At 35.0% G+C, this 11045-nt stretch overlaps 1 protein-coding gene across 2 annotated transcripts; it reads left to right on the forward strand.

The window, feature by feature from the left end:
- The first annotated feature begins 829 nt into the window (after window positions 1-829).
- Window positions 830-10679, forward strand: LOC105319369 (protein moonraker). Of its 2 annotated transcripts, none has more exons than XM_011416885.4 (19): window positions 830-1291; window positions 2007-2333; window positions 2477-2638; window positions 2925-3130; window positions 3859-4083; window positions 4415-4586; window positions 4751-4801; window positions 5032-5231; window positions 5546-5697; window positions 6131-6277; window positions 6387-6423; window positions 6768-6814; window positions 6999-7092; window positions 7454-7537; window positions 8053-8223; window positions 8624-8708; window positions 8820-8907; window positions 9236-9493; window positions 9853-10679. In XM_011416885.4, the coding sequence occupies exons 1-19, from the start codon at window positions 1123-1125 to the stop codon at window positions 10241-10243; spliced, it is 3066 nt and encodes a 1021-aa protein (XP_011415187.3). In that variant the 5' UTR covers window positions 830-1122; the 3' UTR covers window positions 10244-10679. The 2 variants fall into 2 exon arrangements, with proteins under 2 accessions (XP_011415187.3, XP_011415188.3); XM_011416886.4 differs by having other exon boundaries at window positions 7002-7092.
- The last annotated feature ends 366 nt before the right edge of the window (window positions 10680-11045 follow it).

An 11045-nucleotide genomic window follows, 5' to 3' on the forward strand; every position in this document is an offset into this window, starting at 1 on the left:
AACATTCCCCGACTCGATCATATTCGTAACATAAAATGAGAACTCGTTGCTTAATATGTGATATGACCATGAAATTATCCTGTTACGATAACGAAAGAGAACGTGAAACTTACGTTTACCGGAATATCTGGTGAAAATTTTCACCTGTCTAAACAGGATCTATCTACTCTTTATATTTTGTATATATGACTCCATAATAAAGCTGATTTTGTTATGGCTTTTGTTGCTCATGTAAGCGATAAGGCCCACGGGCTTCTTGTTTTTAATGTATGGCATTTTAATAAAGATATCACGGAGCACGGGATGGGGATGGGGAAGGAGGTGTGGTCCAAACCCCTCCCGATCGGATCCGGAGAATCTCGCGTTTACAAAACATTTAATAACATTATATTTTAACATTAAAAAATTAATGCACACAATTTTTTAACTTTTAAAAATATGTAATGTATATGTTAAACGCTACATCAGCAGTAACTCAGTTTCCTTATAATTTTTAGTAATCAATTTTTTTTTATCATTTAATTTAATCAAAACCCATATATTATGAATTTTTTATGTGGAAGTAATTAAAACTCACATTTTTTAAGATGGATAAAGATCTCCCTGTAAGTTATCGTATAAAATTGTGTATTTTTATAAAATCAGTATCATATTTTCTTAAATATGTATAAATAATGAAAATAAACATACAAAAAGGTAAACTATAAATAGTCATTGATATCGTTTAATGCTCCGTTTTGGTATCTCTCGAATTCGTTTGGGTTATTGCGTTCTTTTGTGTATTTGTAAGGTCCTTTCGGGTAAATCGATGCGCCCCTCAAAATTCGGTCGGGTTCGAAATCATAGTGTGTTTACTGGGAAGCGTCAGAAATTTGATTTTGAAAACAAATTATTCAGAATTTTCAGCTCCTGAAACACGTGCAACGTGGAATTCTTTGATGATATTTAAATAATACTTGATATATATATTATATTCTTCCCATTTATCAACTTGTCTGTGGATAGAAATTGTTAAAATGTCTTACAGTAACAACATCTCGGCCTGACAACATGTTCGAACTTGCAAATTACAGGTCTCTGGATTGATACACACATTGACAGGTTTTGTATATATCTTGCATAATGGCGTTTCACCAAAACCAATTGCAGTTTAATACAGGCGCACCAACATATACCGAAAACTTATCTTATCGCCACCACCGACCAGGAGCCATTGTCATAGAAAAGTCATCAGGACAACAAGCATTTCCAGCGTTCCCTTCTCGACAGAATGCCTCTTATGTTACTCGAGGTAATGATATTGGCAATAAAATTACTCAGTCAATTTTAAAAAAATGAAAATGCCAGTAACAATTTCACAGTTGCAGATATGTGTTATTTTTTTATAGAATAATTATTGTAGCGCAGTTCTCAGCCTTGCATGCGGACTGCACATTGCCAAGTTACAACACATTTAACATTTTAGTCCAAGTGAATATATGAAATCCTCCTATGCTCCTATAGTCAGTGAAAAAAAATTACTAAGTTATTTACATATCTACACACAGTCTATACATCACATAAGAAATAATCCACACAATTCATGTAAGAAACAATCCACATAAGAACATCTTGTACATGTATAAATCCCAAAGTGTCAACCTATTTGTTATCTACTGCTTCTACTACTCTCTCTAATACACTGCCTTCACTGCTCCAACTAGCTGATTTTGCCTACTTTTATAGGAAACTGTACCTCCTCAGTGTGGGGAGTGAAAATTATACCTCTTTAGCATGGGGAGGCAATACATAATATTAATAATCATTATTGTTATTAACTGATTATCACTATAATTAAAAAATTAATCATGGATCTCACATATAGATAAATAAGGCTAGCAGTAAGCATGGAAAATTAATAAGAAGTAGAGATAACACTTTATGATCCAAATATTAATTACCGGTTGTACTGAGAATAAATTTGCTACATTATCATTTGAATTAAACAATTTGAAAAATTATTGCAGAAGTTAACTCAAGTTCCTTGTCAAGTGATAGAATGGAAATGGCCATGAAGTTGGCCCAGAGAGACATTAAGAAACAAAGAGAACAAGAGAGAATGCAGGCGCTCCAGCCAAGGAGCAGATCTCCATCTCCCAAGTCCTCCAGAACTAGAGTGATACCAGGTCAAAAGTTCTGGAGCAAGAACCAACGAAGCAGGGATCCCAAACGAGAGAAGCGAGTTCTAACTGTGAGAGAGCATGACAGAAACCGACAACCACGGGAAGCCCGGACTCAGACCCCTCCTAGAGGACCTCGGCTCGGAGAAAGAGTACCTGATCCAAATTTTCCAGGTCAATATTTAGTTTGACATACATGTACATGTATTACTTAATGTTTGTTGGATACTTCATCAGATATATAGGTACTTTTAAAATTGTTCCAATTGATAGTATAATTGGCATTTTAGTTTCTGATAACTTGTTTTGTTTTATAGTATCCTCAAATTCTCCACCTTCAAAAGATACAGACCTCAAGATTTATCCAGTACGCAAGCTTCCCCCTAGTGATCAACCTGCCAAAGAGATAGAGAGGCTTCAGAGAGAGATGGAGTCCTACCTACAGCAAATCCAGGTCATTGAGCAGAGAGCTCTTAGAGGTAATCAATCACAGTTAATTCTCTTTTGATATGTGAATACTAGACCAGTCTGCCATTGTTTTAAAGATTTACCAAAGTGTATAATATGTCACTGAATTTTATTTATTACATTTTACATGTATGTGAATCTATGTAATATTTATCATAATTGTACATTATCTTTTTCAATTATAAGTTTAATTCATGTTTTGATATAAAATATCATGTTATTAAATGCATGGAAGCTTACAATTAGGCTTATTTGAAAAAAAGGATGCTATAAATGTTTTACAATTTTCTTATTCAGAGCAATCTATGGATTTTCTACAACACAAGTCCAAAAAGAGGAAGGGTTATCTCCCTGAAGAAGAAGACAGCGACCGGAAGCAAGCACGGAATGATGAGATTCAGACTCGCGCCGCGCGGCAGTTGTACGTTCTGCGTCAGCAGGTCCGTGAGGTACAGAGCCAGCTCATTAGAGGTGATGCTGACAAATTGAAGCACACCAAGAAGGTTCGTCCAATTACATTATTTGAACACAGTCAGATTTGGCCTTATGTTCTCCTATTGACAGATTTACCGGTATATTTATCCCTTCCATTTCAAGTTGGAAAAGGAAATTTAGTTATTCCAATTTTCAATAATTTTTATAATTTTCAATTATGAAATTTTTTTGTGCAATACCGGTAATTTCTCTTTAAATAAATTTGTTGCCAGTGAAATGCTAAATGAATGTTTATAAGTGAATTCCTGAGATGGATGTTAATAATAAATTACCTTACCGGTACACATGATATCCTCCTCACATAAGATATAATGGAGCTTTCCGTAATTTTTCACTATTTCAATGTTCAGGTACTGCTTTCCAGTATTTCGTCTTTGGCAAAAATAAAAAAAAAATCTTCAAATGAGTAATTCACTTCTTCATTTCGAAATTATTGAAAGCCCTACATTATGAATATAAGTAATATTTTTGAATATGAACTAGTAAGTATTGTGAATTTCTAATTAAAAGTGAGGAATGAATATACACGTTAAATTGAAACAAGCAACCCTCACAGATTCTAAAATCTCATTATCATTTTTTGGGTAGTTATGAACTAAATAAAAATTATATGAAAAGTTTGATGCTTTCTGTTTTACATTCCTGCATTGCAATTAGAAACAAAAAGACAGAATAGCAAATTTAATTACTCACAGAAATAAGGTATCTACAATATCTTTGTTGTTGACATTTACAGAGTCAGATCCTGGCCCGTTTGGCCGCAGCCCATCGCGGAGCGGTGAGGGCGATCCAGTCCTTTGTTAACAGCCTGCCGTTCACCGACCTACAACGGGGACTCCCGGCCAGCTACCAGGAGCTCGCCCTCCTGATCAGACAGATGTCACTGCTCAGTACTCAGCTCAATGCCGAGGACAAGTCCAGTGTCCACCAGGATCTGCTGTCCATGCTCGACAGAGTGGATGTGAGTAATGAAATACTTGATAGGAGCTGTTAAAATGTTTGTTTTTTTTTAGTTTATGATATGTGATAATGTTTTTTTATTAGTCGGAAGCTGCTCATTTGTGTTTTTATGAGGAGATAAGATCGATAAATATTTTGTCTTATCAACCAGATTAGAAATATCTTTCTAAAAGCAGTAGGAATTTGATTTGAAAAGATTTAAACCAAGATAGAAATGATTTATTGGTTAATATTAAATTGCAAATGATAAAATCAAAGACTTCTGCATGTAGAAGATATTGAAATATTCCAGCCTGGTGGTGTAGCATCATTGGTTTTGTTTTATTTGATAGGATCTAAACAAGGCTTGGTGCTCGGAAATCCAGATAGCTGCCTCTGCCAAATCTGACAGTGTGGCTCGGCAGAAGTCTCCTTCCAGACCCCCATTTGAAGTCCCCAAGGCTGTCAAACAAACCAAGCCAGCATTTGTGTCATACAAGGGCAAAGAAAATCGAGCGAGTAAAGGTATCAGCTTTCAAGCAGTGCATTTTATTCGAAATGCCTGTATACATGTGCAACATTTAGTTCAATGTACATGTGAAATAAGAGTGCAATACAACGAGAAGTTTCGAATCAGTTGAAAGGAACTCTTTCATAATTTTATTTGATCTGGGTTTTTTTTTTCATAGGAGTGCTGATAGCAAGAAAACCATCTAAGGTGACAAAGAAAGCTCCATCAGGTACCAGATATTAAAATGCTTATAAAAGTTTGGAGCATCTATTTTAATGTTCATTGATATGCCATACTTAGCAGTTACTAACTTGATGTTGTGTCCTCCAAGAGAGAGAGAGAGAGAGAGAGAGAGAGAGAGAGAGAGAGAGAGAGAGAGAGAGAGAGAGAGAGAGAGAGAGAGAGAGAGAGAGAGAGAGAGCATAAGTGTTTGACATCCATACACCATTATTTTTGTAGGAAGAAAACTTACTCCGGAGAGGAGGGCTACCCTCCAAGCAGGTATAGCAGCTTTGATGCAGGTAGAAAAACAGAGAGGGGGATCTGGATTTATGCAGGGAGGTCAACAAACTAGCAGTGCTGGACTGGCCTGGGATATTCCAATGGGCAAACCACAAGCAGCCCAGAAAAAGAGTCTGATCATCCCTGGAAAATTACAGGTACATGTATTTAAAAATTACCATTCTTGGATAATTACTTAATTAATTTTTATTTTGTAACCTTTATGCAAACTTATTTTGGACATTACTGAACCAATTAAAAAATTTATATACTGATAGAGGAGTTAAATCATATGTAAAAACAGTGAGAAGTTGGTACTTTCAACTCAATTTGACATATCTATGTTATTCATGCTCAATGTTCAAGATACAAAATGTAGAAAAGGTTGACTGTAATTTTGATAGGAAAAAAAGCTAGTTTTAGTAGATTTTAAACCTTTTACGCAAGTATTAATTTGATTTAGTTTTTGCAGGCAAAGCGAGACAAAGCTCAGAAGCCAGTGGTTAAATCTGTACCAGAAACGCACTACGCTGATCCCACCGTGGCTTCACAGCTAAAAGTGTCCACCCCTTACTACCAAGGCACGGTCCTGGAGAGGTCATTCTCAGCCCCTCCATCACCTAGGTAAAATTTATTACCGTAGATTCCTAATTAAAAGCAAGGAATTAATATCCGTGTAAAATCCCGAGAAGCACACCTCACGGAATTTAAAATCTCGCTTTTATTTTTTGGACATGTGTAAACTAAATGAAACTATACTAACCATTCGGTGTTCACGGTTTTATATTCTTGCGATTTGATGCAAACCGGTTGAATCGCAGAATTAAGTACTCATGTTGAATAAGGAATCTACAGTACATGTATATCTTTTATGTTATTTATAATGACTATCTGATTTGAGTCTTACATACCTGGATGTGGAATACTAAAAACAATCTTTTATCTAAACTATCACGCTCAGGAACAAGTTTATCACTGGGAAATTGCCTAATAAAAAGTTGTTGAAAATAAGATTGGTTTATAGTATATTGCTGTATGTGAATGAACTTGTTCTTAGGGGAAACAAAGTCAGTCCAGACAGTCTTTTATATGGAGCCTGGAAACCAGCCGGTAAAACTCCGACCAATCGGAGAACCAGATCACAAAGTCCGCAGAGTGCACGGCGCAATATCCTCTCACAGGACATGGATGAAAGCATCGTACAGTGAGTAAAGGGCAATTCTTGATGACGAATTTTATTCTATTATTTTCGATATTTTAATGCATGTATGATGAACGGTTTGTAACTTGTTCCTGTTTTCTCTGTTATTTAGAAACCTGTATATTGGATCATTCGCTAGTCCAAACCAGGTAAGCTAAAACTCCAAATAAATTTTTTCAACACATTTATTAAGCCATAAATACATGTACATGCAAATTTAATTTAACTGATACATGTTTAAGGTTCAAAAGAGATTGAAGTTAAATGGCTGTTAGACAGGAGAGATAACTTTTAATTGGTCTCCTTTGCCAAATGTTAACGGACTGCCAAAATTTTTACTGCATAGTATGCTGAAGTGTGCATTTCAAAGTTTGACAATGAAGATTTCTTTTGAAAAGTCATTATAAAAATAAGTGTAAATATGGTCGATGAACATTAATTTTAAGCAGACTCTATCTCTGGGATACATTCTTGTTATTATTACAACTTACAGTCCATGACAGAGTTACAGAACAGAGGGAGATCTCCCACAAGACAGAGGTAAGGCTATAGATACTCTGCTATAAAATCACTATATTGTATGATAAGTGTTCAAGGTATAAATAAAAGATGTAAAAATAAGAATAGATAAAAGAATGGCATCTAAATTCCAGAAAATTTAAATAGCCCAACCTCTACATGTATAAATGTATTTGTAAAATAAGTTTTGCTTGTAATTCATTAGCAGGAGACAGTTCTGTAGGTCTCCAGAGGGATTGGTCAACGAGGCAGAGATGGCGATCAGGATGAGGTTGAAGCCACTGCTAGAAAAGGCCGAGGTTAGAATGAAGACTTATTTCTGTACTTACATAAAGATTTATCAATTAGTATAATAAGGGAAGAACTTCTCAGTGAATCTACATTTACAGTGTAAAAATTAATTAGTTCCATGTCTAGGAGTAGGCTGTGTGGTTCTGTGTCTAGGAGTAGGCTGCCTGGTTCTGTGTCTAGGAGTAGGCTGCCTGGTTCTGTGTCTAGGAGTAGGCTGCAGTCAAATATATCTCTTAAAATGATAAGACTTCAATAATCATAGACTATCTCTTCTTTGTGTGAGAGAAATTCAATATGATTAGAGAGTGGTAAAGTTGCACTGATTTTAGAAGAGCTATTGTTTAAAAGTCAAAAAATTTTATTTCAAAGAAAATGGCAGCGAGACAGGAGCGGTTACTGGCAGCAAAGGATGTCTCTGTCAGACAGAAGTTTGCAGACAAAGCCTACAACAATGTGAGTTTGTATTCCATCCATACTTTGTTTTTTACCCTTGTGTATAATTTGTTAAATATTCATTAATTACGTAAAACTCATTTAAAAAAATTTTATAATAATTATGAAAAACACTAATGTGATTCATAATTTTTAAGGTCAGTAATCATTAGTAAAATTATGTACATCAGTTACAGAATTAATTATGTTATGAAATTTGTTCAACTTTTAGAAATTACTTTTCAGGACATTTTTGCTTTGTAAAACATGGGGAAATTGTTTGTCTCTCAGATATTATTTTATTAATTTAACCCATATCTTTCAGTATATCATACCTGCCCTTTTCAATTTAAATCAACTTTTACATTTTATATTTATATCTACATGTTTATATCATTTTTAAAAATGCAATTTTGATTTACTCCTTGGTACTGCATCTTTTAAATGTAGATGTTGTTTTGTTTGTTTCCTTAAGAAAGTGCAGCACGCGCTCAAAAAATATACAAGACTGGATATAAATCTCTTTGTGTTCCCAGGTTGAGGCTAATGGAGACATTTTGACAGAGATGATTTTGGATGACATCATACGAGACACTGCTGCCGAGATGGAGAATCTCGAGATGATGGAGCGAGCCGAGCGCGAGGCCATCAGGTTGCAGGACAACCCGACCCTGGAGAATGTGTTCCAGAGGCTCGAACATATGGAGGTCTGTAGTCATCACTCAGGGGCTCAGAATTCATTCTTTTGTAGACTTTTGTATAATCCTTCCTGGAGCTATCAAATTGATAGAAACTGAACTTGAGGGATGTTTTTACTCTCAAATTTGTTATATATTAATATTTAAATTACATCGAATTTCACGTTTATTGATGTTTTGCTTTGTTAAACTGGACTTTCTGTCAGCTTTTATTTCAATATTCCAAGTTTTCTGTTTTTTTCATAAAATTAACTTTGTGAAATTCATTATGTGCCTCGATTGAGAAATATGAAGGATAAATTTTTTAATAATTAAATTATTCTTTACAAAAAAAAAAATACTGGTATTTTGAAAAACACATCTGTCAAAAAAGTTACTTGTTTTTAAGCAAAGCGTTTTATCTTGATAGCAAGAACAATTTGAAATCCGAAGACGTTGGGCCACTCTGGAGTTTGAAGAAGCGGGATCAAATCTTAGATCCAGAAGACAACCAGGTTTGTAAAATTCAGATAAGTTTTGTAAATTTTATCTCGATCATAAATTAATCTATAATACATGTAGTTTGTTAATTGTAAAAAAGTAATTGGAAATACTTTTATTTTAAGCCTCATCTCAAGCCTCAAGACCAAACCCCCCAGTTGCTATAGAAATTACCAGGAACAGTGGACCAAGTATAATGGGCCAAAAGAACTTGTGTGTATTACTTACTTTACATCTTAGACCTTTGCTGCATTTGACAAAAGAACTCTTGATCAAGTCATAAATATTTACTTTAAAATGAATCCTTCTGGCACATATGCATAATAATGAATAATTTATTCATATACCTTTTTCAATGTAGTTATGTTTTGCTCGCATCAAGGACAAATTTATTAGTTTATGAATGATGACTATTTTATGAGCAATTCTTAAATTGGTTTCAAGTCATCAGTTCTTATGTAAAATGCACCATCGCGTTCTAATGATTTATTTTCAAGATCAAGTTTGGCGTATTTTCATTATGATGATTGTATTTATACAGATATCAACAAGAACACGTGGAAGACCAGCCTATCATATTTACTAAATTCAAACCGGAGCCCAAATTTGCGGAGAGTCGTGTTGTCCAGGAGGAGGAGGGAGCCCGTAATGAACGGGACCACAGTAAACCTGTGGAGTTGACTCTCGCCAAAAACGTGGTGGAAAATATCCACAATTATGTGGAGAAATATGAAAGGCATTTGAGGAAAACCTCCCATCAGATCCAAGGGAAGTTTGATCCATGGAGATTAGTGGAAGAGTAAGTAACAAACCCAACATTGTGTAGTACATGTACATGTAATATTATCAATTTATTTTTGCACAAGGAATATTTTGCCAATTCATAAAAACATAAAGTGCTTGGAAAGTTATTGCATTATTCATGTAACTTTTACATGTAACTTACAGTTAAGCAGTGTAATAAATTATACACTGTGACAAAGCAAATTTGGCGATTTTAAATTTTGACATTAATTCTCACCCCCTACCAAAACTATTCAAATGCTACTTTGTTCACCAATGTACAATTTCATTGCGTCAATCAATTCAAATGATATGAATTTCCTTTGTAGGTAGAAAAGAATTACTTACCTGCATTTCATATTCATTTAACTGTAGGGTTTCTGATCAAGTATTCGAAGAATGTTTGAGGGAGGTTGCTGATGAATTGGAAGACATCAACGATGCTGTGGTCAACCAGGTCTGCAAGTCAGAGTTTATGATCAACAGCACCCTTAACAGCACCCAGACCTCCCCGGGCCTCACCCCCGGGGGCTCTCTCCCCCACAGCCCGGTCCATTCCCCTGGTGAGTACACACCAATTCCTTCCCCTGATGCAGCAGTCAAGATGGTGGCTTTCAGTGAAAAAGACGATCTAGTCTCTGCTTCTCCAGATGAGTTAACAATATCTGATGAAGTTACTGAAGAGGGTGATTACAAGGAGGAAACTGATGAAGAAGAGGAGAGCGAGGAGTATGAAGATGATTATGAAGAAGAGGACGATGATTAAATCATATCATTGTAGATTACAAGATTGTAGTTTTTAATTCGCTGGTAAGATGGATAATTGTCAGCTTGTGTATAAAAGGTAAAATCTAACCATTTACGAATTTCTATACATTGATACACACTGAGTTATATTTTTTCTCCTTAATGAGGCCTTCCTGTGTATTCATGGTATATGTAGTTTGCAGAAATCTTTTACATGTACTTGGCTAGTAGATTTTGTAAAAGGTACACTAATGAAATCAATGCAAAAAAAATCATGTCGAAAAGGTTTACACATTACTTTAATATTTAGAATTGTATAAAATATTTTTATTTCTCTTCTTGGTATGTTCCATTGAGTTCAAATAATACTATAGAAGGCAAAGTCTTTGCTAAATGTCTGTGATATTTTGTTAATATTGCCATAGGTCATTGAAGAATAAACACAAATTACATTTTCTTGTGTGTTCATGTAATGATTTGATCGTATGGATGTAAAATGGGGTCTCTTGGTAGCTTCTGATAGGTTTGAAAACAGTTTGAAACACGAGGTAGAGCAGTTTTAACAAGAGCTTGGACTTTGGGCAGTACGTGACAAACTCCAATTTGACGAAGGCGGGGTTTACTGATGGTTAGCTGTCCAGTATTGTCTCATATATTTGCATAGTACATTGAAGGCAGTGGTACTTGTCCGACTTCATCCAGGGATGTATATTTCGGTGAAACAGCTTCAATTTCCACACAGCAGAGCAACTTTCCGATTTTGACACTCTATGAATATCAATGAGGTTCTCTTAGCAATATATATATATATAACATATACA

This window comes from Magallana gigas, chromosome 3 (genome assembly GCF_963853765.1).
Source record: "Magallana gigas chromosome 3, xbMagGiga1.1, whole genome shotgun sequence".
Taxonomy (NCBI): domain Eukaryota; kingdom Metazoa; phylum Mollusca; class Bivalvia; order Ostreida; family Ostreidae; genus Magallana; species Magallana gigas.

Excerpts from the sequence above, each read along its gene's own strand:
- LOC105319369 (XM_011416885.4), top strand. The coding sequence starts at position 1,123 with ATGGCGTTTCACCAAAACCAATTGCAGTTTAATACAGGCGCACCAACA. Across the intron at positions 4,587-4,750 it reads AGAAAATCGAGCGAGTAAAG|GAGTGCTGATAGCAAGAAAA; the intron begins GTATCAGCTTTC and ends TTTTTTTCATAG. Across the intron at positions 6,278-6,386 it reads ATGGATGAAAGCATCGTACA|AAACCTGTATATTGGATCAT; the intron begins GTGAGTAAAGGG and ends TCTGTTATTTAG.